This window comes from Squalius cephalus (genome assembly GCF_949319135.1).
Source record: "Squalius cephalus genome assembly, chromosome: 15".
NCBI lineage: Eukaryota > Metazoa > Chordata > Actinopteri > Cypriniformes > Leuciscidae > Squalius > Squalius cephalus.
Window position 1 is genome coordinate 107,501 of NC_137136.1, and position 27,500 is coordinate 135,000.

The 27,500-nt window shown below is 51.6% G+C and overlaps 1 protein-coding gene across 3 annotated transcripts in view; it reads right to left on the reverse strand.

Moving 5' to 3' along the window:
* The window catches only part of vps13b (vacuolar protein sorting 13 homolog B), a 237,474-nt gene that overhangs the window by 43,895 nt on the left and 166,079 nt on the right, over positions 1-27,500 (reverse strand). For all 3 annotated transcript variants that reach the window (XM_079894253.1, XM_079894254.1, XM_079894255.1), the window contains 6 exons: positions 10,156-10,846; positions 9,785-9,922; positions 8,927-9,268; positions 4,767-4,972; positions 3,217-3,421; positions 2,949-3,133 (listed from right to left, as the gene is read on the reverse strand). In XM_079894253.1, the coding sequence (XP_079750379.1) occupies positions 2,949-3,133; positions 3,217-3,421; positions 4,767-4,972; positions 8,927-9,268; positions 9,785-9,922; positions 10,156-10,846 (1,767 nt within the window). The remainder of the gene's footprint in view (positions 1-2,948; positions 3,134-3,216; positions 3,422-4,766; positions 4,973-8,926; positions 9,269-9,784; positions 9,923-10,155; positions 10,847-27,500) is intronic.

The window sequence follows — 27,500 nt, forward strand, 5'->3', positions numbered from 1 at the left end:
AATGCAGTTGTTCATCTGCAGCATGAATGCAGTGTTAATCTGCAGCACTAATGCAGTGTTCATCTGCAGCACTAATGCAGTGTTCATCTGCAGCACTAATGCACTAATGCAGTGTTCATCTGCAGCACTAATGCAGTGTTCATCTGCAGCACTAATGCAGTTGTTCATCTGCAGCACGAATGCAGTGTTCACCTGCAGCACTAATGCAGTGTTCATCTGCAGCAGTAATGCAGTGTTCATCTGCAGCACTAATGTAGTGTTCATCTGCAGCACTAATGCAGTGTTCATCTGCAGCACTAATGCAGCACTAATGCAGTGTTCATCTGCAGCACTAATGCAGTGTTCATCTGCAGCACTAATGCAGTGTTCCTCGGCAGCACTAATGCAGTGTTTACCTGCAGCACTAATGCAGTGTTCATCTGCAGCACTAATGCAGCACTAATGCAGTGTTCATCTGCAGCACTAATGCAGTGTTCCTCGGCAGCACTAATGCAGTGTTTACCTGCAGCACTAATGCAGTGTTCATCTGCAGCACTAATGCAGCACTAATGCAGTGTTCATCTGCAGCACTAATACAGTGTTCATCTGCAGCACTAATGCAGTGTTCATCTGCAGCACTAATGCAGTGTTCATCTGCAGCACTAATGCAGTGTTCATCTGCAGCACTAATGCAGCACTGATGCAGTTGTTCATCTGTAGCACTAATGCAGCACTAATGCAGTGTTCACCTGCAGCACTAATACAGTTGTTCATCTGCAGCACTAATGCAGTGATCACATGCAGCACTAATGCAGTGTTCATCTGCAGCACTAATGCTGCACTAATGCAGTGTTCATCTGCAGCACTAATGCAGTGATCACCTGCAGCACAAATGCAGTGTTCATCTGCAGCACTAATGCAGCACTAATGCAGTGATCACCTGCAGCACTAATGCAGTGTTCACCTGCAGCACTAATGCAGTGTTCACCTGCAGCACTAATGCAGTTGTTCATCTGCAGCACTAATGCAGTGTTCATCTGCAGCACTAATGCAGTGTTCATCTGCAGCACTAATGCAGTGTTCATCTGCAGCACTAATGCAGTGTTCACCTGCAGCACTAATGCAGTGTTCACCTGCAGCACTAATGCAGTGTTCATCTGCAGCACTAATGCAGTGTTCATCTGCAGCACTAATGCAGCACTAATGCAGTGTTCACCTGCAGCACTAATGCAGCACTAATGCAGTGTTCATCTGCAGCACTAATGCAGTGTTCATCTGCAGCACTAATGCAGTGTTCAACTGCAGCACTAATGCAGTGTTCCTGCAGCACTAATGCAGTGTTCCTATGCAGCACTAATGCAGTGTTCCTGCAGCACTAATGCAGTGTTCATCTGCAGCACTAATGCAGTGTTCATCTGCATACACTGCAGCACTAATGCAGTGTTCCTCTGCAGCACTAATGCAGTGTTCCTGCAGCACTAATACAGTGTTCATCTGCAGCACTAATGCAGTGTTCATCTGCAGCACTAATGCAGTGTTCATCTGCAGCACTAATGCAGTGTTCCTCTGCAGCACTAATGCAGTGTTCCTGCAGCACTAATGCAGTGTTCATCTGCAGCACTAATGCAGTGTTCATCTGCAGCACTAATGCAGTGTTCATCTGCAGCACTAATGCAGTGTTCACCTGCAGCACTAATGCAGTTGTTCATCTGCAGCACTAATGCAGTGTTCATCTGCAGCACTAATGCAATGTTCATCTGCAGCACTAATGCAGTGTTCATCTGCAGCACTAATGCAGCACTAATGCAGTGTTCACCTGCAGCACTAATGCAGCACTAATGCAGTGTTCATCTGCAGCACTAATGCAGTGTTCATCTGCAGCACTAATGCAGTGTTCACCTGCAGCACTAATGCAGTGTTCCTGCAGCACTAATGCAGTGTTCATCTGCAGCACTAATGCAGTGTTCATCTGCAGCACTAATGCAGTGTTCCTGCAGCACTAATGCAGTGTTCCTGCAGCACTAATGCAGTGTTCCTATGCAGCACTAATGCAGTGTTCCTGCAGCACTAATGCAGTGTTCCTATGCAGCACTAATGCAGTGTTCCTGCAGCACTAATGCAGTGTTCCTGCAGCACTAATGCAGTGTTCCTATGCAGCACTAATGCAGTGTTCCTGCAGCACTAATGCAGTGTTCCTATGCAGCACTAATACAGTGTTCATCTGCAGCACTAATGCAGTGTTCACCTGCAGCACTAATGCAGTTGTTCATCTGCAGCACTAATGCAGCACTAATGCAGTGATCACCTGCAGCACTAATGCAGTTGTTCATCTGCAGCACTAATGCAGCACTAATGCAGTGATCACCTGCAGCACTAATGCAGTGTTCATCTGCAGCACTAATGCTGCACTAATGCAGTGTTCACCTGCAGCACTAATGCAGTTGTTCATCTGCAGCACTAATGCAGCACTAATGCAGTGTTCACCTGCAGCACTAATGCAGTGTTCATCTGCAGCACTAATGCAGTGTTCATCTGCAGCACTAATGCAGTGTTCATCTGCAGCACTAATGCAGTGTTCACCTGCAGCACTAATGCAGTGTTCACCTGCAGCACTAATGCAGTGTTCACCTGCAGCACTAATGCAGTGTTCACCTGCAGCACTAATGCAGTGTTCATCTGCAGCACTAATGCAGTGTTCCTGCAGCACTAATGCAGCACTAATGCAGTGTTCATCTGCAGCACTAATGCAGTGTTCCTCTGCAGCACTAATGCAGTGTTCCTCTGCAGCACTAATGCAGTGTTCATCTGCAGCACTAATGCAGTGTTCACCTGCAGCACTAATGCAGTGTTCATCTGCAGCACTAATGCAGTGTTCCTGCAGCACTAATGCAGCACTAATGCAGTGTTCATCTGCAGCACTAATGCAGTGTTCACCTGCAGCACTAATGCAGCACTAATGCAGCGCTCACCTGCAGTACGTCTCCGAGATCGGCCGTGCTGATGTCCGGGTCGTCGGTGGTGTTGAAGGGAACAGGTGTGATTCTGAGAAACGTGATCACACGTGGTTCAGGATATCGCCACAGCATCACGCCGGAAGACTCCTCCGTCTCCCTCCAGAACACCACCTCATGAGGCGACGGCAGCTTCTGGCACGCTGAGAGACAGGCAGACAGATGTCATCACACACACTTATGAAAGTTTATGAAGCTGTAACACGTGTGTGTGTGTGTGTGATACCTGAGTCCTGGATGTACTGGAAGAGGCCTGTACGCAGGTCATCAGACGAGTGTTCTGATTGGGCAAGGCGAGGGGTGGGCGGGGGAGTAGAGAGGAGGGGCTTATCACTAGACTCTGCCTCCGTTCTGCTAATCTGACTCCAGTAGTTCTGCAGCTCCTCTTGGATCTCAGACAAACAGTTAAACTGCTGCTGCCCCCAAAACACCTGTGACAGACAGACAGACAGATGACAGACAGACAGATGACAGACAGACAAACAGACAGACAGACAGATGACAGACAAACAGATGACAGACAGACAAACAGACAGACAGACAGATGACAGACAGACAGACAGACAGACAGACAGACAGACAGACAGATGACAGACAGACAGATGACAGACAGATGACAGACAGACAGACAGACAGACAGTCAGTCAGGTGACAGACAGACAATCAGACAGACAGACAGATGACAGACAGACAGACAGACAGATGACAGACAGACAGACAGACAGACAGATGACAGACAGACAAACAGACAGACAGAGAGATGACAGACAGACAGACAGACAGTCAGTCAGGTGACAGACAGACAAACAGACAGACAGACAGATGACAGACAGACAGACAGACAGATGACAGACAGACAGACAGACAGATGACAGACAGACAGACAGATGACAGACAGACAGACAGACAGACAGATGACAGACAGACAGATGACAGACAGACAGACAGACAGATGACAGACAGACAGATGACAGACAGACAGACAGACAGATGACAGACAGACAGACAGATGACAGACAGACAGACAGACAGACAGATGACAGACAGACAGATGACAGATAGACAGACAGACAGATGACAGACAGACAGACAGACAGATGACAGACAGACAGATAGACAGACAGACAGACAGACAGATGACAGACAGACAGACAGACGACAGACAGACAGACAGACAGACAGATGACAGACAGACAGACAGACAGACAGACAGACAGACAGACAGATGACAGACAGACAGACAGACAGACAGACAGATGACAGACAGACAGATGACAGATAGACAGACAGACAGATGACAGACAGACAGACAGACAGACAGACAGACAGACAGACAGACAGACAGATGACAGACAGATGACAGACAGACAGACAGACAACAGATGACAGACAGACATAGTAAAAATATAGAACGTTTTCTGTGAGGGTTAGTGTGTGGGTTAGGTTTAGGTAACAGAATTTATAACTAGCTGTATATAAAAACAATACATGTCTATGCAATGTCTCCAGTTAGATAGCTACGTAGGTGTGTGTGTGTGTGTGTGTGTGTGTGTGTGTGTGTGTGTGAGTGTAAGTGCTTGGCCTGAATCCGCTGGAATCTCTGACTCAGAATGATTCTGTGTGTCTCTGACTAACAGTGAACAGGAACATTAGGGGATTTCTGCATGTTCAGCGGCCACACTCAAAGAGTTTACGGAGATGAGCACATGTTGTGTTCAATAGAACGGCATGCAGGACACACACGTGTGGAGAGTGAGAAGACATGTGTCCTGTTACCTGCAGCAGTCCGCCCTTCATGTCAATCAGCACTCTCGGGGGTCCAGGTGAGTCGGGGGCGGAGCTTCCGCTGTGTCTGCACCAATGAGCCTCCAGATCCCCACTGCAGGAAAACGGTCCCACAAACACAGAGCTTCGGTCCTTCAGACCCGTTCGCACCAACACGTCCTCACACTGAACCGACAGACTGACCTCCTTAAACCCGTCTGGAGAGAGAACAACGACAGCCAGGGATCACACTCACAGATCTGTGTTCGCTCGTGTTCGATGACTCTAAATCTGTGTTCGCTCGTGTTTGATGACTCTCTGTGTTCGCTCGTGTTCGATGACTCTCTGTGTTCGCTCGTGTTCGATGACTCTCTGTGTTCGCTCGTGTTCGATGACTCTCTGTGTTCGCTCGTGTTCGATGACTCTCTGTGTTCGCTCGTGTTCGATGACTCTCTGTGTTCGCTCGTGTTCGATGACTCTCTGTGTTCGCTCGTGTTCGATGACTCTCTGTGTTCGCTCGTGTTTGATGACTCTCTGTGTTCGCTCGTGTTCGATGACTCTCTGTGTTCGCTCGTGTTCGATGACTCTCTGTGTTCGCTCGTGTTTGATGACTCTCTGTGTTCGCTCGTGTTCGATGACTCTCTGTGTTCGCTCGTGTTCGATGACTCTCTGTGTTCGCTCGTGTTCGATGACTCTCTGTGTTCGCTCGTGTTCGATGACTCTCTGTGTTCGCTCGTGTTCGATGACTCTCTGTGTTCGCTCGTGTTCGATGACTCTCTGTGTTCGCTCGTGTTCGATGACTCTCTGTGTTCGCTCGTGTTTGATGACTCTCTGTGTTCGCTCGTGTTCGATGACTCTCTGTGTTCGCTCGTGTTCGATGACTCTCTGTGTTCGCTCGGGTTTGATGACTCTCTGTGTTCGCTCGTGTTCGATGACTCTCTGTGTTCGCTCGTGTTTGATGACTCTCTGTGTTCGCTCGTGTTCGATGACTCTAAGGGCCCTATTTTAACAATCTAAGAGCATGGTCTAAAGCGCACGGCGCAAGTTCACTTAGGGCGTGTCCAAATCCACTTTTGCTAGTTTAATCACGGGAAAAATGGTCGGCGCTCCCGGCGCTGGTCTAAAAGGGTAGTCCCTATTCTCTTAATGAGTAATGGGTGTGTTTTGGGATTTACATGCGTTAAACCAATTAAGAGTCTCATCTCCCATTCCCTTTAAATGCCAGTTGTGCTCGCGCCATGGCAGATTCGCTATTTACATGACGGAGTTTGATAGTGGAAAGACCGAACGCGTCTCGAGCGCAAGCGGATCTGCTCGTGCGCGAGGTCAAAGTGCGCAACAGACCATCTACGGGACACGCCGGATTCACCATATCTTTACATACACAATAATAATCTTTTACATTGTAATCCTTTTATTTTAAATATTTGGCATGTGTGTGTGCTGCTGTGCGTCCCTGTGTGTGTAATAAGCAGAGTGTGTGTTTAATAAGCGTTGTGGACCCGCCTATAGGCGCACATTACTAACGTGCTCATTATATAACAATAGAAATATTGCGCCATTGACTTTAGACCAAGGTTCAGTTGGTCAACGGCTCAGTCTATTTCTGTTCTTCAAAATAGCAACGCTCCAACAATGCGCCAGAACACACCTCGTTTTCTAACCAGCAGTGGCGCAAATGCATTTGCTATTTAAACAACGTGGCGCTGGACGTGAAAATGAAAACTGCGTCGGACTGAAACTAGCAAAACACACTTGCGTCGCGCTTGCCGCTGCATTGCGTCGGGTGTAAGATAGCCCTAAATCTGTGTTCGTGTTCGATGACTCTGAACTCTGAAGGAAACTTTAAAGCAGCACATGTGTCAGAGCACGACTGCTGTCCTTCACGTGTGTGTGTGTGTGTATCTGCTGTTCGTGACCAGGTGTCCGAGTGTGTTGCGGACACACAAGATTCGCTTCCTCTGATGGATCGTCCACACACACACACGTTTCCATCTGGCACACACTCTGTGGCTCATCTCTGGCTCAGTGATCGACAGGAGAGATTTAGGAGTGTGTGGTTTCTGTCTGGCAGCAGCATGACACGTCATAAATAACAGTGAACACACAAGCACTTGTACACACACACACACACACTCAAACACTTGCACACTCAAACGTCCTTGCAAATCACACACATTTGCACACACACTCGTACGCACTCCTGCACGCACTTTGCAAACACTTTCACAGTCACACACTCACATGCACACACTTACACACTTTCATACACACTTGTACACTCACGTACTCACACTCTCTTACACACACTTGCCCACACACACTCACACTCTCTCGCCCCCACACACACTCACACTCTCTCGCCCCCCACACACACCCGCACACTCATACATGTTTACTTAAGTAAACTATATTTACTTTATTTTTATGACATTTTTACAAATGAGAACATCCTCAAAAGAGTAGTTTCTGTCAGGTTTAGCTCACTTCTGTACACAAATTTGTCCCCAAAATAAGGTTAAGTATGCACAAACACACACACACACACACACACACACGCGCGCGCGCGCACACGCCGGACTCCAGAAACTCACAGCGCTCTGTTATTTCCACACCAATACAAACGCTCACATCCTCGTCTGCTGTTTACCAGTGTTTGGCCAAACTCTGTGTCGACTGTGTTTAATAAAAGCACTTCAAACTCCGGGCGGAGAGAGAGAGTCCGTGTGGCTCGAGGCCGTCGCATGTCTCATGCTGCAGTTATGTCCAATCCAGTAAACAAGTGCAAATTGTTGAGGTTTTAATTAAAATTCTCAACAATATCTTTATCTGGAGAAACTCTATGAAAGCATCTGTTGAGCAGATGGACTACACACACAGAGAGAGAGACTACACACACACACACACACACACACACACACACACACACACACACACACACTCACTTCCACTGCTGTTCACTAGTACCAGTGCTGATGTGATCAAACACACACACACACATGAAAATAACCCATTCACGTGACTTTTCCAGTTATTCCAGACTTACCGGATCAGAAATATTTTTACTCAAATTTCTACCTGATTAAATATTTTAGAGCGTGGCATAATTAGTCAAATGTATATTCATAATAAAAGTGAATATGCACTTTTAAAACAAGGCGTCCTCATACAGTATATCCAGATTTTCCTAGAACCTGGTTCTTCACAGACAAAAGTGAATTTTAATAAGAAATGTTTAAAATAAGAAAGCTTATTTGCTGTGCTTGTTTTTCTTATTTGAAGTCATCTTAGGCCTCTATCACTAATGCATTAATTTATTACATTTATATAGAGCTTTTCTAGGTACTCGACTTTACATATCGGGGAAATCTCCTCAACCACCACCAATGTACAGTTCCACCTGATGATGCGACGGAGCCATACTGCGCCAGAGTGCCCACACACACACACACACACACACACACACACACACCAGCTTACTGGTGGGGAGGAGACCAAGTGATGAAGCCAATCAGTATATATAAAGGGATGATTAGGAGGCCATGATGGACGGAGGCCACTGGGCTAATTTGACCAGGATGCCGGGATTAAACCCACCTCTTTTTCCGAAGGACATCCTGGGATTTTCAATGACCACAGAGAGTCAGGACCAGTAAGTGTTGAAGATGAGTGTGTAAGTGCAGCGAATATGTGAATGATTCCATGCGGTTTGTGCTTAAAACAAGAACTAATATCTGCCATTGCGGTCAGAAAAATAATCTTGTTTTCCCTTTAAATTAAGTTTATTTTTCTCACCGTTGACCTTTTTTTAAAATCTTGATTTAAGAATGTTTAGATATTTGTATTGGAAAACAAGACAAAATAACTAAGTAAGAATATTATTTTTGGAGTGCCCTTAATCAGAAGATCACAGTAAGCAACTGCATCATGGGAGATTCTTCCGACACCCGATCTGCTGCACACGCACACACACACACACACACACACCAGTGCACATGATGGGAACTGCCTCCTCCGCTCAGCCCTGTTATAGGCTCAGAGAGATTAACTGGATTTCCGGTCAGCGTAACTAAAGCAAACGCTCTGATGATCTGCCGCAGTGCACTGTGGGTAACAGGCCTGGAGCCTGCGCTGGATTAAAGGCGTAATCAAGAACAGTAACTGCGACTGACCTGTGGGTTTGCCGGCGTTCTTCAGCGCCAGCGCGCCTGTCATGGCCGACACACACACACTCAGACTGGGCCGCGCCGCATGCGACTCCATCTCCACACACACCACCATCTGCACCGTGCGCAGCGCCATCTTCTGGAAGGGAACCGGCGTCTGCAGGGAGCGCAGCAGCAGATCAGCTGTGGGCGGGGCATCATTGCAGGAGTGGGCGGAGCCTGGCGGTGTTCTGGGCTGTGATTCGCCATCACTCTCAGGAAAGAGTTTCTTCCAGAAGACTTTGGCCTGCTCGATTTTAGCCAGTGTGGGACTGACCCTCAGCGGCCGACTGACCTCCACCTTTAACTCTGAGAGAGAGAGATGTGTGTGTGAGGATCAAGAACACAGATGTAGTTTCCTCACCCAGTGCAGCAAGTATAAACACATCAGAGACTCTTATTTCACACGAATAGCTCAGATTTTACCCCAGTTCCAACAAGCGAGCCTCATAGACAAACTGTCTTATATTCTGGGAGAGAAAGAAGAGTGTGTTCTCCTGGCAGCGCAGTATGTGTCTTCCTGCCATCATACGAGGGACAAGGGCTGAACCCTCTTTTACATTAAACTGCTCTCTGTACTTATTTATTTTTTTCTCATTGTGATATATTTATGCATAATATTGAAATGTATTTTTTTTATTTATTTTTTTTTTATTTTTTTTTTTTATTATTATTGTTCACTTTTATGTATCAACATGTACGTATGTTTGTATATGTCTATTGCTTTGGCAATATTGTGCTATTTTACACAGTCATGCCAATAAAGCTCATTTGAATTGAATTGAATTGAATTGAACACACACACACTCTCCCATCTGAACTCACCTGGTCCGCTCAGGAAGTCTCTGACGACCACAGACAGGAGTGGAGGAGGGATTCCTGTGCGACCGTCGGCTTCTCCTGCCACCGTCTGCAGCCAGAACACACTGTAGTCCAAGGCCTCGGGGAGAGACTTCCCTGCGTCTGAGAGAGAGAGAGAGAAAGAGAGAGAGAGATGGAGAGAGAGGGAGAGTGTGTGTGTGTGTGTGTGTGTGTATGAGAGAGAGAGAGAGACAGAGAGAGATGGATAGAGAGGGAGAAAGAGAGAGAGAGGGAGAGAGATGGAGTGTGTGTGTGTGTGTGTGTGTGAGAGAGTGTGTGTCTGTGAGTGAGTGAGGGTGTGTGTGGGTATGTGTGCGTGAGTGTGTCTCACTCACCGAGACTCCTGTAGTCGTTGGCGGCCCCCTTGAGCGCGAGATCGAACAGCGAGAGCTCCAGCCGCTGTGTGTGAGTGTGTGTGTGCAGCAGGACGGAGGGCTGGTTGAGCTGCAGGAACAGCAGCGGCTGCAGGCGTGAGTCTCGGGCTCCTCTCCGGCCCGGCTGCCTCACCACCGTCACTCCCAGAGCCTGACGCGCAGACGAGCGGCCCGGAGCCGGAACGCCCAGGAGCCCCGGCCACCCGCCGGCAGCACTAGCGTTACCGTTAGCGTTCAGCAGGTCGTCGGCCGTCAGCGAGGACAGGCTGCAGTCGCGGGTCGTCTCGTCCTCCGGCACGTAAGCCGTGGGAGCATTAGCCGTGGAAATGTTAGTCGCGGGAGCGTTAGCTGCAGGAGGGTTAGCAGCGGGAGGGTTAGCCACGGGCAGCGTCGCGTACGTCATCAGAGAGATGCGGCCGGCGGTGAGGAACACGTCGAACGGGACGAAGCGGAGGTTCTTGGTGATGCTGGGCTGCTGTGAGGGCCGGGCGAGCCGGTACTGACCCGCGCCGCTCTGACGCTCCATCTGAACCATCCGCAGGCGAGCGCTGTCGCTGCCGAAGCCACTGTCCTGCCCACAGGGGGCGCTGCTGCCACACACACTCTCCACCGAGCCCGAGAACGCGGCGGCCTGCGGAGGACGGCCACACACCTGAATACACACACACACAGGTGATATCACAATCTGAACTTATTCATCTGCATATGCACAGAATGTGACAAAGTAACCATGAAATCAATGTTTTTTAATAGAATATTGCTGTATTTATTCTAAATGATTATTTATCATTATTGTGTTAAATTCATGTTCCTGTTAATCTTGAATCAGAATAACTTCCTCTTGCAGCATCTCTTCTCTTCTCCTACATTTGTTCTTGTTCTAGAAGCGTTTCACTCGGATATACGGCACAATAGAGAAGAAAAGACCAGCACAACTTCCATTTCATGATTAATTTGAGAACTACTCAGACCAACTAGCAGTCTTAGTTTTACTGACATAAAAAAAATAATAACCAGTTTTAAAGAAAAACTCTAGATACTAGATACTCTAGAACTCTAGTTCACACAGAACATGTTTTTCTATGTAAACATGCACTAGAACGTGTTTGAAGTCTTGTTTCTCGTTCATGACACGCCATTCTAGAAACACAGCACTCAAGTTTTAAAAAAGTATCTTTTTTGCTCTTTTTTGTTTCACTGACCTGTGTCTGTTGTATTTAACTGCAAAAGCGTTTTCTGTGTGAATGACCTCTAACTTGTAAGACGAGTCTAAGTAGTTTATGCAACTGGCCACAGTAATCATAAGCAAACAAAGCAACGATTAAAAAATAACAAACAAGCTGAAAATATCTGAGGCACTGCAGTGGGTGGGGCTTCGCTGGATGTATGGCATGTAAATATGACGTGTTCAGTGTGTTCACACACACACACACACATACACACACACAGGGTCGGATTCAGTTCAGAAGCTACACTGACGCTCATGTGTTCAGAGCTTAGCGCCAGAGAATGTTCTCCTCAAATCTGAGACTCCCTTTGAAGAAAACAAAAGCGTTTAAAGCGCCGCGGCTTCAGTGTTCGGGGAGGAACGCAGTCGCATTTGCTCAGAGACTCGCATCAAAGCCCAGAGCGCCGAGCTCACAGCGACAGCTCAACCACAGGACCGACACAGGCGGATCTCAGCGGGTCAGTTCTGCAGCATAACTCACTGAGGAGCACACACACATCAGGACTGCAGGAGCACACACACATCAGGGACCCTGAAAAACGCGCCAGTAAAGAAAAAACGCTCAGTTCTGTCGGATCCGAGACCGATGAGTCACTGGTGCCGGTTCTGCTGGCAAAAACACTGGGAATCCGGCATCATTTACCCAGCATTCATGTTTAATGAGCTGAGAATGAACAAGCCTTCCACACAGTGCACTCCAGGGGTCAGAGGTCAGGGGGCAGCAGCAGGTGACAGACTACGGACAGAACAAATCAGCTCAACATCATGCAAACGCACGTCAAACTCACAATCACTCCAGTGTGTCGAAGGTTTTTGAAAACTCATTTCAATCACTGAAAGACATTCATACACCATATTAAAGGACATTATCTCATCATTTACTCGCCCTCATGTCATTCCAAACCTGTGGATCACAGAAGATGATATTTTTATCACTGCGTGACATAAACTTGGGTTTGTTATCAGTGTTACACCGGACCTTTATGGCCTGGAAAAGAGCAGCGTGAACATTCTGCTGAAAATCTGATTTTGTGTTCCACAGAAGAAAGAGTAAATTATTTCATTTATTCACTCCTTTAGGAGGAGCGAAACGTAAGATTCCAGAAGCTAGACCATCCTGAGGTCACGATAGCCATCATCAACTCTACGCTCAGTTTACAAGCGTGAGGGCATGACGTCCCTTCTCTGGCCTCAAACACACACACACACGTCTCGTGAGGTCATGACGTCCCTCTCCGGCCTCAAACACACACACACACACGTGTCGTGAGGTCATGACGTCCCTCGGGCCTCAAACACACACACACGTCTCGTGAGGGCATGACGTCCCTCGGGCCTCAAACACACACACACACACACACACACGTCCCATTAGGTCATGACCTCCCTCGGACCTCAAACACACACACACGCGTCTAGTGAGGACATGACATCCCTCTCCGGTTTCAAACCCACACACGTGTCTCGTGAGGTCATGACGTCCCTCTCCGGCCTCAAACACACACACACACACGTCTCGTGAGGTCATGACGTCCCTCTCCGGCCTCAAACACACACACACACACGTGTCGTGAGGTCATGACGTCCCTCGGGCCTCAAACACACACACACACACACACACACGTCCCATTAGGTCATGACCTCCCTCGGACCTCAAACACACACACACGCGTCTAGTGAGGACATGACATCCCTCTCCGGTTTCAAACACACACACGTGTCTCGTGAGGACATGACGTCCCTCTCCGGCCTCAAACACACACACACACGTCTCGTGAGGTCATGACGTCCCTCTCCGGCCTCAAACACACACACACACACGTGTCGTGAGGTCATGACGTCCCTCGGGCCTCAAACACACACACACGTCTCGTGAGGGCATGACGTCCCTCGGGCCTCAAACACACACACACACACACACACACGTCCCATTAGGTCATGACCTCCCTCGGACCTCAAACACACACACACGCGTCTAGTGAGGACATGACATCCCTCTCCAGTTTCAAACCCACACACGCGTCTCGTGAGGACATGACGTCCCTCGGGCCTCAAACACACACACACGTCTCGTGAGGTCATGACCTCCCTCGGACCTCAAACACACACGTCTCGTGAGGTCATGACCTCCCTCTCCGGCCTCAAACACTCACACGCGTCTCGTGAGGACATGACGTCCCTCTCCGGCCTCAAACACTCACACGCGTCTCGTGAGGACATGACGTCCCTCTCCGGCCTCAAACACACACACGGGTCTCGTGAGGTCATGACGTCCCTCTCCGGCCTCAAACACACACACGCGTCTCGTGAGGACATGACATCCCTCTCCGGTTTCAAACACACACACACGCGTCTCGTGAGGACATGACGTCCCTCTCCGGCCTCAAACACACACACGTGTCTCGTGAGGACATGACGTCCCTCTCCGGCCTCAAACACACACACACACGTCTCGTGAGGTCATGACGTCCCTCGGGCCTCAAACACACACACACACGTCTCGTGAGGTCATGACGTCCCTCGGGCCTCAAACACACACACACACACACACACACGTCCCATTAGGTCATGACCTCCCTCGGACCTCAAACACACACACACGCGTCTAGTGAGGACATGACATCCCTCTCCGGTTTCAAACACACACACGTGTCTCGTGAGGACATGACGTCCCTCTCCGGCCTCAAACACACACACACACGTCTCGTGAGGTCATGACGTCCCTCTCCGGCCTCAAACACACACACACACACGTGTCGTGAGGTCATGACGTCCCTCGGGCCTCAAACACACACACACGTCTCGTGAGGGCATGACGTCCCTCGGGCCTCAAACACACACACACACACACACACGTCCCATTAGGTCATGACCTCCCTCGGACCTCAAACACACACACACGCGTCTAGTGAGGACATGACATCCCTCTCCGGTTTCAAACCCACACACGCGTCTCGTGAGGACATGACGTCCCTCGGGCCTCAAACACACACACACGTCTTGTGAGGTCATGACCTCCCTCGGACCTCAAACACACACGTCTCGTGAGGTCATGACCTCCCTCTCCGGCCTCAAACACTCACACGCGTCTCGTGAGGACATGACGTCCCTCTCCGGCCTCAAACACTCACACGCGTCTCGTGAGGACATGACATCCCTCTCCGGTTTCAAACACACACACACGCGTCTCGTGAGGACATGACGTCCCTCTCCGGCCTCAAACACTCACACGCGTCTCGTGAGGACATGACGTCCCTCTCCGGCCTCAAACACACACACACACGTCTCGTGAGGTCATGACGTCCCTCGGGCCTCAAACACACACACACACGTCTCGTGAGGTCATGACGTCCCTCGGGCCTCAAACACACACACACACACACACACACGTCCCATTAGGTCATGACCTCCCTCGGACCTCAAACACACACACACGCGTCTAGTGAGGACATGACATCCCTCTCCGGTTTCAAACACACACACGTGTCTCGTGAGGACATGACGTCCCTCTCCGGCCTCAAACACACACACACACGTCTCGTGAGGTCATGACGTCCCTCTCCGGCCTCAAACACACACACACACACGTGTCGTGAGGTCATGACGTCCCTCGGGCCTCAAACACACACACACACACACACGTGTCGTGAGGTCATGACGTCCCTCGGACCTCAAACACACACACACGCGTCTCGTGAGGTCATGACGTCCCTCGGACCTCAAACACACACACACGCGTCTCGTGAGGTCATGACGTCCCTCTCCGGCCTCAAACACTCACACGCGTCTCGTGAGGACATGACGTCCCTCTCCGGCCTCAAACACACACACACACGTCTCGTGAGGTCATGACGTCCCTCGGGCCTCAAACACACACACACACGTCTCGTGAGGTCATGACGTCCCTCGGGCCTCAAACACACACACACACACACACACACGTCCCATTAGGTCATGACCTCCCTCGGACCTCAAACACACACACACGCGTCTAGTGAGGACATGACATCCCTCTCCGGTTTCAAACACACACACGTGTCTCGTGAGGACATGACGTCCCTCTCCGGCCTCAAACACACACACACACGTCTCGTGAGGTCATGACGTCCCTCTCCGGCCTCAAACACACACACACACACGTGTCGTGAGGTCATGACGTCCCTCGGGCCTCAAACACACACACACACACACACGTGTCGTGAGGTCATGACGTCCCTCGGACCTCAAACACACACACACGCGTCTCGTGAGGTCATGACGTCCCTCGGGCCTCAAACACACACACACACACACACACACACACACGTCCCATTAGGTCATGACCTCCCTCGGACCTCAAACACACACACACGCGTCTAGTGAGGACATGACATCCCTCTCCGGTTTCAAACCCACACACGCGTCTCGTGAGGACATGACGTCCCTCGGGCCTCAAACACACACACACACGTCTCGTGAGGTCATGACGTCCCTCGGGCCTCAAACACACACACACACACACACACACACACACGTCCCATTAGGTCATGACCTCCCTCGGACCTCAAACACACACACACGCGTCTAGTGAGGACATGACATCCCTCTCCGGTTTCAAACCCACACACGCGTCTCGTGAGGACATGACGTCCCTCGGGCCTCAAACACACACACACACGTCTCGTGAGGTCATGACGTCCCTCGGGCCTCAAACACACACACACACACACACACACGTCCCATTAGGTCATGACCTCCCTCGGACCTCAAACACACACACACGCGTCTAGTGAGGACATGACATCCCTCTCCGGTTTCAAACACACACACGTGTCTCGTGAGGACATGACGTCCCTCTCCGGCCTCAAACACACACACACACGTCTCGTGAGGTCATGACGTCCCTCTCCGGCCTCAAACACACACACACACACGTGTCGTGAGGTCATGACGTCCCTCGGGCCTCAAACACACACACACGTCTCGTGAGGGCATGACGTCCCTCGGGCCTCAAACACACACACACACACACACACACACGTCCCATTAGGTCATGACCTCCCTCGGACCTCAAACACACACACACGCGTCTAGTGAGGACATGACATCCCTCTCCGGTTTCAAACCCACACACGCGTCTCGTGAGGACATGACGTCCCTCGGGCCTCAAACACACACACACGTCTCGTGAGGTCATGACCTCCCTCGGACCTCAAACACACACGTCTCGTGAGGTCATGACCTCCCTCTCCGGCCTCAAACACTCACACGCGTCTCGTGAGGACATGACGTCCCTCTCCGGCCTCAAACACACACACGGGTCTCGTGAGGTCATGACGTCCCTCTCCGGCCTCAAACACACACACGCGTCTCGTGAGGACATGACATCCCTCTCCGGTTTCAAACACACACACACGCGTCTCGTGAGGACATGACGTCCCTCTCCGGCCTCAAACACTCACACGCGTCTCGTGAGGACATGACGTCCCTCTCCGGCCTCAAACACACACACGGGTCTCGTGAGGTCATGACGTCCCTCTCCGGCCTCAAACACACACACGCGTCTCGTGAGGACATGACATCCCTCTCCGGTTTCAAACACACACACACGCGTCTCGTGAGGACATGACGTCCCTCGGGCCTCAAACACACACACACGTCTCGTGAGGTCATGACATCCCTCTCCGGCCTCAAACACTCACACGCGTCTCGTGAGGACATGACGTCCCTCTCCGGCCTCAAACACACACATGCGTCTCGTGAGGTCATGACGTCCCTCTCCGGCCTCAAACACACACACGGGTCTCGTGAGGACATGACGTCCCTCTCCGGCCTCAAACACACACACACGCGTCTCGTGAGGTCATGACCTCCCTCTCCGGCCTCAAAACACTCACACGCGTCTCGTGAGGACATGACGTCCCTCGGGCCTCAAACACACACACGCGTCTCGTGAGGACATGACGTCCCTCTCCGGCCTCAAACACACACACGGGTCTCGTGAGGTCATGACCTCCCTCTCCGGCCTCAAACACTCACACGCGTCTCGTGAGGACATGACGTCCCTCGGGCCTCAAACACTCACACGGGTCTCGTGAGGACATGACGTCCCTCTCCGGCCTCAAACACTCACACGCGTCTCGTGAGGACATGACGTCCCTCTCCGGCCTCAAACACACACACGGGTCTCGTGAGGTCATGACCTCCCTCTCCGGCCTCAAACACTCACACGCGTCTCGTGAGGACATGACGTCCCTCGGGCCTCAAACACTCACACGGGTCTCGTGAGGACATGACGTCCCTCTCCGGCCTCAAACACTCACACGCGTCTCGTGAGGACATGACGTCCCTCGGGCCTCAAACACACACACGTGTCTCGTGAGGACATGACGTCCCTCTCCGGCCTCAAACACTCACACGCGTCTCGTGAGGACATGACGTCCCTCTCCGGCCTCAAACACACACACGGGTCTCGTGAGGTCATGACCTCCCTCTCCGGCCTCAAACACTCACACGTGTCTCGTGAGGACATGACGTCCCTCGGGCCTCAAACACACACACGGGTCTCGTGAGGACATGACGTCCCTCGGGCCTCAAACACACACACGGGTCTCGTGAGGTCATGACGTCCCTCTCCGGCCTCAAACACACACACGCGTCTCGTGAGGTCATGACCTCCCTCTCCAGCCTCAAACACTCACACGCGTCTCGTGAGGACATGACGTCCCTCGGGCCTCAAACACACACACGGGTCTCGTGAGGACATGACGTCCCTCGGGCCTCAAACACACACACGGGTCTCGTGAGGTCATGACGTCCCTTCTCCGGCCTCAAACACACACACACGTGTCTCGTGAGGTCATGACGTCCCTCTCCGGCCTCAAACACACACACGGGTCTCGTGAGGACATGACGTCCCTCTCCGGCCTCAAACACACACACGGGTCTCGTGAGGACATGACGTCCTATCTCCGGCCTCAAACACACACACACGTGTCTCGTGAGGTCATGACATCCCTCTCCGGCCTCAAACACACACACGCGTCTCGTGAGGACATGACGTCCCTCGGGCCTCAAACACACACACACGTCCCATTAGGTCATTACCTCCCTCGGACCTCAAACACACACGTCTCGTGAGGTCATGACGTCCCTTCTCCGGCCTCAAACACACACACGTGTCTCGTGAGGTCATGACGTCCCTCGGGCCTCAAACACACACACGGGTCTCGTGAGGACATGACGTCCCTTCTCCGGCCTCAAACACACACACACACGTGTCTCGTGAGGTCATGACGTCCCTCTCCGGCCTCAAACACACACACACGGGTCTCGTGAGGACATGACGTCCCTCTCCGGCCTCAAACACACACACACACACGTGTCTCGTGAGGACATGACGTCCCTCTCCGGCCTCAAACACACACACACGGGTCTCGTGAGGACATGACGTCCCTTCTCCGGCCTCAAACACACACACACACGTGTCTCGTGAGGACATGACGTCCCTTCTCCGGCCTCAAACACACACACACGGGTCTCGTGAGGACATGACGTCCCTCTCCGGCTTCAAACACACACACGGGTCTCGTGAGGACATGACGTCCCTTCTCCGGCCTCAAACACACACACACGTGTCTCGTGAGGTCATGACGTCCCTCTCCGGCCTCAAACACACACACACGGGTCTCGTGAGGACATGACGTCCCTCTCCGGCTTCAAACACACACACGGGTCTCGTGAGGACATGATGTCCCTCTCCGGCTTCAAACACACACATGTGTCTCGTGAGGACATGATGTCCCTCTCCGGCTTCAAACACACACGGGTCTCGTGAGGACATGACGTCCCTCTCCGGCCTCAAACACACACACGGGTCTCGTGAGGACATGACGTCCCTCGGGCCTCAAACACACATATGCGTCTCGTGAGGTCATGACGTCCCTCTCCAGCCTCAAACACACACACACACACGTGTCTCGTGAGGTCATGACGTCCCTCTCCGGCCTCAAACACACACACGGGTCTCGTGAGGACATGACGTCCCTCTCCAGCCTCAAACACACACATGCGTCTCGTGAGGTCATGACGTCCCTCTCCGGCCTCAAACACACACACGTGTCTCGTGAGGTCATGACGTCCCTCTCCGGCCTCAAACACACACACGGGTCTCGTGAGGACATGACGTCCCTCTCCGGCCTCAAACACACACATGCGTCTCGTGAGGTCATGACGTCCCTCTCCGGCCTCAAACACACACACGGGTCTCGTGAGGACATGACGTCCCTCTCCGGCCTCAAACACACACATGCGTCTCGTGAGGTCATGACGTCCCTCTCCGGCCTCAAACACACACATGCGTCTCGTGAGGTCATGACGTCCCTCTCCGGCCTCAAACACACACACGTGTCTCGTGAGGTCATGACGTCCCTCTCCGGCCTCAAACACACACACGTGTCTCGTGAGGTCATGACGTCCCTCTCCGGCCTCAAACACACACACGTGTCTCGTGAGGACATGACGTCCCTCTCCGGCCTCAAACACACACACGTGTCTCGTGAGGTCATGACGTCCCTCTCCGGCCTCAAACACACACACATGCGTCTCGTGAGGACATGACATCCCTCTCCGGCCTCAAACACACACACGGGTCTCGTGAGGTCATGACGTCCCTCTCAGCCCCAGTGACGCTTGCTTTGGTTATGGTGAGGACAAACATCCCTGTGCGGAGCTCAGGGTGAGCAAGAGGTGAAGAGGAGACGGGCTCCAGGTGTCTCTCTGAGACAGGAGTCCAGCGCTAGAGTTATTCCCCGTCCACTGAGGCGTAGAGCCGCTGGCAGACACTGTTTACAGCGAGACCGACCGGACGAGGGACCAGCCCAACTCATTTCATCTGCAGCTCGCTCAAAAACCACACAACAAAACACTGCGTTACCAGTGAAACACATTCCCATCAGCACCATCGGCCGCCAGAACGACGACACAATGACCATCAGGCCTTTCTGAGCCTCTTCTGTGCATGCAAACATTTCTGATGGATGAAATCAAAAAAGGAAAGAAAATAAACTAAAATACATTTTCATGACTTATTGTCAGACCTAAAACACTAAAACGACAGCTAAACTAAAACTAACAAAGATAGAGTGAATGTTAATGAAAACTAAACTAACTAGATGCATTCACTGGGAATAGATGCCATGAGCTTTGCATTAAAATAAAATAAAGATGATTGAATTTTAAAAATATAAAATAAAATAAAACAGTTTTTTTTTTAATTGGGAAAAACTAAAGAAAAACAAAATAAAAAAATAGAATAAAATAAAATAATAAAATAAAAATAATTACAAATAAAAATATAATATAAATATAAATAAAATAGAATAAAATAAAATAATTAAGTTAAAATAATTACAAACAAAAATACAAGAGAATAAAAGAAAAGAAAAAAATAACTACATATTAAAAAAATATATTATATATATATATATATATATATATATATATATATATAAAAATATAAATATAAAAAAATATAAAATAAAATGAAAATGTATAAATACACAAATTATAGAACTCTTATTGGTAGCTGAAAGCATAATCAAATTAGCCAACGTTTAATAATCAAACAAGTAGGCTGTGCCTGAACTCATCCGTCTGACCGGTGGAGATCCGTGCGTAGCTGAACTCGCTCCACTCACCTGTTATTCTAAACCTGTGGCTCTGCTTATACAGGTGGAAGCTGTGTTTTCCCTCCTCGACCCGGCCTGAGTTAACATGCGTTCCCCGTTTGCCCTCGGGCACCTGAGCTGAAACCAGAGCCGCGGGTCAGACGGCCCGACTCTCAGACGGATTTGTTTCTCTTCAGTGTAATTCTGCGCCTGATGATTTTATCTGGGGTTTCACGCCAATTTTGCCAAAGCGTTATGAGCGAACGCCTCAGCTGCTACTGATCTCAAACAGATCCGGTTTCTGAGGTGTATCAGGGAATGTGCCACGCCGATGGATTCAGGTGAACTGTTTTGACTGGCTGTCAATTATCAGTTGATTCTGGTACGTGGGGTCAGTGAGCACCGGGAGAAAAGAGAATGATCGGGTTTCATAACACAGACTGGAAGGCTAAAAACACCAACCCTGAGAGCGCACAAATATTTGAGATTAGCTGCAGAGAAACTCCGACTCCACAGATGTTTAGCAGCCAAACGCAGGCAAGAGAAAGAAAACACACGTGACCTTCCCGGCGTGTGTAAGCGAGAGGGGTCAGAGGTCAGAGCCGCGTAACGTCTGACCCCTGGAGAACACTAGCTTGAGCTTCAGCAGCTCCACGACTTCGGTTGAACCCATGTGGAATCAGGAGAGTTTCTCCATTACACGAGTAACACGACTGCTGGATCAGAACACATCAGGAGCAGAGCGAGGGATCAGGTGTGTGTGTCGTCTTCCTCAGGTGTGTGTGTCGTCTTCCTCAGGTGTGTGTGTCGTCTTCCTCAGGTGTGTGAGTCGTCTTCCTCAGGTGTGTGTCGTCTTCCTCAGGTGTGTCGTGTCGTCTTCCTCGGGTGTGTGTCGTCTTCCTCGGGTGTGTGAGTCGTCTTCCTCGGGTGTGTGAGTCGTCTTCCTCAGGTGTGTGTCGTCTTCCTCAGGTGTGTGAGTCGTCTTCCTCAGGTGTGTGTCGTCTTCCTCGGGTGTGTGAGTCGTCTTCCTCAGGTGTGTGAGTCGTCTTCCTCGGGTGTGTGAGTCGTCTTCCTCGGGTGTGTGAGTCGTCTTCATCAGGTGTGTGTGTCGTCTTCCTCAGGTGTGAGTCGTCTTCCTCAGGTGTGTGTCGTCTTCCTCAGGTGTGTGAGTCGTCTTCCTCGGGTGTGTGTCGTCTTCCTCGGGTGTGTGAGTCGTCTTCCTCAGGTGTGTGTCGTCTTCCTCGGGTGTGTGAGTCGTCTTCCTCAGGTGTGTGAGTCGTCTTCCTCAGGTGTGTGTCGTCTTCCTCGGGTGTGTGAGTCGTCTTCCTCAGGTGTGTGAGTCGTCTTCCTCAGGTGTGTGTCGTCTTCCTCGGGTGTGTGAGTCGTCTTCCTCAGGTGTGTGAGTCGTCTTCCTCGGGTGTGAGTCGTCTTCCTCGGGTGTGTGAGTCGTCTTCCTCGGGTGTGTGAGTCGTCTTCCTCAGGTGTGTGAGTCGTCTTCCTCAGGTGTGTGTCGTCTTCCTCAGGTGTGTGTCGTCTTCCTCAGGTGTGTGTGTCGTCTTCCTCAGGTGTGTGTCGTCTTCCTCGGGTGTGTGAGTCGTCTTCCTCGGGTGTGTGAGTCGTCTTCCTCAGGTGTGAGTCGTCTTCCTCGGGTGTGTGAGTCGTCTTCCTCAGGTGTGTGTCGTCTTCCTCAGGTGTGTGAGTCGTCTTCCTCAGGTGTGTGTCGTCTTCCTCAGGTGTGTGTCGTCTTCCTCGGGTGTGTGAGTCGTCTTCCTCAGGTGTGTGAGTCGTCTTCCTCAGGTGTGTGTCGTCTTCCTCAGGTGTGTGTGAGTCGTCTTCCTCAGGTGTGTGTCGTCTTCCTCAGGTGTGTGTGTCGTCTTCCTCAGGTGTGTGTCGTCTTCCTCGGGTGTGTGAGTCGTCTTCCTCGGGTGTGTGAGTCGTCTTCCTCAGGTGTGAGTCGTCTTCCTCGGGTGTGTGAGTCGTCTTCCTCAGGTGTGTGTCGTCTTCCTCGGGTGTGTGAGTCGTCTTCCTCGGGTGTGTGAGTCGTCTTCCTCGGGTGTGTGAGTCGTCTTCCTCAGGTGTGTGAGTCGTCTTCCTCAGGTGTGTGTCGTCTTCCTCAGGTGTGTCGTGTCGTCTTCCTCGGGTGTGTGTCGTCTTCCTCGGGTGTGTGAGTCGTCTTCCTCGGGTGTGTGAGTCGTCTTCCTCAGGTGTGTGTCGTCTTCCTCAGGTGTGTGAGTCGTCTTCCTCAGGTGTGTGTCGTCTTCCTCGGGTGTGTGAGTCGTCTTCCTCAGGTGTGTGAGTCGTCTTCCTCGGGTGTGTGAGTCGTCTTCCTCGGGTGTGTGAGTCGTCTTCATCAGGTGTGTGTGTCGTCTTCCTCAGGTGTGAGTCGTCTTCCTCAGGTGTGTGTCGTCTTCCTCAGGTGTGTGAGTCGTCTTCCTCAGGTGTGTGTCGTCTTCCTCGGGTGTGTGAGTCGTCTTCCTCAGGTGTGTGTCGTCTTCCTCGGGTGTGTGAGTCGTCTTCCTCGGGTGTGTGAGTCGTCTTCCTCAGGTGTGTGAGTCGTCTTCCTCAGGTGTGTGTCGTCTTCCTCAGGTGTGTGTCGTCTTCCTCAGGTGTGTGTGTCGTCTTCCTCAGGTGTGTGTCGTCTTCCTCGGGTGTGTGAGTCGTCTTCCTCGGGTGTGTGAGTCGTCTTCCTCGGGTGTGTGAGTCGTCTTCCTCAGGTGTGAGTCGTCTTCCTCGGGTGTGTGAGTCGTCTTCCTCAGGTGTGTGTCGTCTTCCTCAGGTGTGTGAGTCGTCTTCCTCAGGTGTGTGTCGTCTTCCTCAGGTGTGTGTCGTCTTCCTCGGGTGTGTGAGTCGTCTTCCTCAGGTGTGTGAGTCGTCTTCCTCAGGTGTGTGTCGTCTTCCTCAGGTGTGTGTGAGTCGTCTTCCTCAGGTGTGTGTCGTCTTCCTCAGGTGTGTGTGTCGTCTTCCTCAGGTGTGTGTCGTCTTCCTCGGGTGTGTGAGTCGTCTTCCTCGGGTGTGTGAGTCGTCTTCCTCAGGTGTGAGTCGTCTTCCTCGGGTGTGTGAGTCGTCTTCCTCAGGTGTGTGTCGTCTTCCTCGGGTGTGTGAGTCGTCTTCCTCGGGTGTGTGAGTCGTCTTCCTCGGGTGTGTGAGTCGTCTTCCTCAGGTGTGTGTCGTCTTCCTCAGGTGTGTGAGTCGTCTTCCTCAGGTGTGAGTCGTCTTCCTCGGGTGTGTGAGTCGTCTTCCTCGGGTGTGTGAGTCGTCTTCCTCGGGTGTGTGAGTCGTCTTCCTCAGGTGTGAGTCGTCTTCCTCAGGTGTGAGTCGTCTTCCTCAGGTGTGTGAGTCGTATTCCTCAGGTGTGTGAGTCGTCTTCCTCAGGTGTGTGTCGTCTTCCTCAGGTGTGTGAGTCGTCTTCCTCAGGTGTGAGTCGTCTTCCTCAGGTGTGTGAGTCGTATTCCTCAGGTGTGTGAGTCGTCTTCCTCAGGTGTGTGTCGTCTTCCTCAGGTGTGTGAGTCGTCTTCCTCAGGTGTGTGTCGTCTTCCTCAGGTGTGTGTCGTCTTCCTCAGGTGTGTGAGTCGTCTTCATCAGGTGTGTGAGTCGTCTTCCTCAGGTGTGTGAGTCGTCTTCCTCGGGTGTGTGAGTCGTCTTCCTCAGGTGTGTGAGTCGTCTTCCTCGGGTGTGTGAGTCGTCTTCCTCGGGTGTGTGAGTCGTCTTCATCAGGTGTGTGTGTCGTCTTCCTCAGGTGTGAGTCGTCTTCCTCAGGTGTGTGAGTCGTATTCCTCAGGTGTGTGAGTCGTATTCCTCGGGTGTGTGTCGTCTTTCTCAGGTGTGTGAGTCGTATTCCTCAGGTGTGTGAGTCGTCTTCCTCAGGTGTGTGAGTCGTCTTCCTCAGGTGTGAGTCGTCTTCCTCAGGTGTGTGAGTCGTCTTCCTCAGGTGTGTGAGTCGTCTTCCTCAGGTGTGTGAGTCGTCTTCCTCAGGTGTGTGAGTCGTCTTCCTCGGGTGTGTGAGTCGTCTTCCTCGGGTGTGTGAGTCGTCTTCATCGGGTGTGTGTGTCGTCTTCCTCAGGTGTGTGAGTCGTCTTCCTCGGGTGTGTGAGTCGTCTTCCTCGGGTGTGTGAGTCGTCTTCCTCAGGTGTGTGAGTCGTCTTCCTCAGGTGTGTGAGTCGTCTTCCTCGGGTGTGTGAGTCGTCTTCATCAGGTGTGTGTGTCGTCTTCCTCAGGTGTGTGAGTCGTCTTCCTCGGGTGTGTGAGTCGTCTTCCTCGGGTGTGTGAGTCGTCTTCCTCGGGTGTGTGAGTCGTCTTCCTCGGGTGTGTGAGTCGTCTTCATCAGGTGTGTGTGTCGTCTTCATCAGGTGTGTGTGTCGTCTTCCTCGGGTGTGTGAGTCGTCTTCCTCGGGTGTGTGAGTCATATTCCTCGGGTGTGTGAGTCGTCTTCATCAGGTGTGTGTGTCGTCTTCCTCAGGTGTGTGAGTCGTCTTCCTCGGGTGTGTGAGTCGTCTTCCTCGGGTGTGAGTCGTCTTCCTCGGGTGTGTGTCGTCTTCCTCAGGTGTGAGTCGTCTTCCTCGGGTGTGTGAGTCGTCTTCCTCGGGTGTGTGTCGTCTTCCTCGGGTGTGTGTCGTCTTCCTCAGGTGTGTGAGTCGTCTTCCTCGGGTGTGTGAGTCGTCTTCCTCGGGTGTGAGTCGTCTTCCTCGGGTGTGTGTGTCGTCTTCCTCGGGTGTGTGTCGTCTTCCTCAGGTGTGTGAGTCGTCTTCCTCAGGTGTGTGTCGTCTTCCTCGGGTGTGTGTCGTCTTCCTCAGGTGTGTGAGTCGTCTTCCTCAGGTGTGTGTGTCGTCTTCCTCGGGTGTGTGAGTCGTCTTCCTCGGGTGTGTGTCGTCTTCCTCAGGTGTGTGTCGTCTTCCTCAGGTGTGTGAGTCGTCTTCCTCGGTGTGTGTCGTCTTCCTCGGGTGTGTGTCGTCTTCCTCAGGTGTGTGTCGTCTTCCTCAGGTGTGTGTGTCGTCTTCCTCGGGTGTGTGTCGTCTTCCTCGGGTGTGTGTGTCGTCTTCCTCAGGTGTGTGTCGTCTTCCTCAGGTGTGTGTCGTCTTCCTCAGGTGTGAGTCGTCTTCCTCGGGTGTGTGTCGTCTTCCTCGGGTGTGTGTCGTCTTCCTCGGGTGTGTGTCGTCTTCCTCGGGTGTGTGTGTCGTCTTCCTCAGGTGTGTGTCGTCTTTCTCAGGTGTGTGTCGTCTTCCTCAGGTGTGTGTCGTCTTCCTCAGGTGTGTGTCGTCTTCCTCAGGTGTGTGAGTCGTCTTCCTCGGGTGTGTGAGTCGTATTCCTCAGGTGTGTGTCGTCTTCCTCGGGTGTGTGTGTCGTCTTCCTCAGGTGTGTGTCGTCTTCCTCAGGTGTGTGTCGTCTTCCTCAGGTGTGTGTCGTCTTCCTCAGGTGTGTGAGTCGTCTTCCTCAGGTGTGTGAGTCGTCTTCCTCAGGTGTGTGAGTCGTCTTCCTCGGGTGTGTGTCGTCTTCCTCGGGTGTGTGTCGTCTTCCTCGGGTGTGTGTGTCGTCTTCCTCGGGTGTGTGTCGTCTTCCTCAGGTGTGTGTCGTCTTCCTCAGGTGTGTGTCGTCTTCCTCAGGTGTGTGAGTCGTCTTCCTCAGGTGTGTGTCGTCTTCCTCAGGTGTGTGAGTCGTCTTCCTCAGGTGTGTGTCGTCTTCCTCAGGTGTGTGAGTCGTCTTCCTCAGGTGTGAGTCGTCTTCCTCAGGTGTGTGTCGTCTTCCTCAGGTGTGTGTCGTCTTCCTCAGGTGTGTGAGTCGTCTTCCTCAGGTGTGTGTCGTCTTCCTCAGGTGTGTGAGTCGTCTTCCTCAGGTGTGTGTCGTCTTCCTCGGGTGTGTGTCGTCTTCCTCGGGTGTGTGTCGTCTTCCTCGGGTGTGTGTCGTCTTCCTCTGGTGTGTGAGTCGTCTTCCTCAGGTGTGTGTCGTCTTCCTCGGGTGTGTGTCGTCTTCCTCGGGTGTGTGTGTCGTCTTCCTCAGGTGTGTGTCGTCTTCCTCAGGTGTGTGAGTCGTCTTCCTCAGGTGTGTGAGTCGTCTTCCTCAGGTGTGTGTCGTCTTCCTCAGGTGTGTGTCGTCTTCCTCGGGTGTGTGTCGTCTTCCTTGGGTGTGTGTCGTCTTCCTCAGGTGTGTGTGTCGTCTTCCTCAGGTGTGTGTCGTCTTCCTCAGGTGTGTGAGTCGTCTTCCTCAGGTGTGTGAGTCGTCTTCCTCAGGTGTGTGAGTCGTCTTCCTCAGGTGTGTGTCGTCTTCCTCAGGTGTGTGTCGTCTTCCTCAGGTGTGTGTCGTCTTCCTCGGGTGTGTGTCGTCTTCCTCGGGTGTGTGTGTCGTCTTCCTCGGGTGTGTGTCGTCTTCCTCGGGTGTGTGTCGTCTTCCTCAGGTGTGTGTCGTCTTCCTCAGGTGTGTGTCGTCTTCCTCAGGTGTGT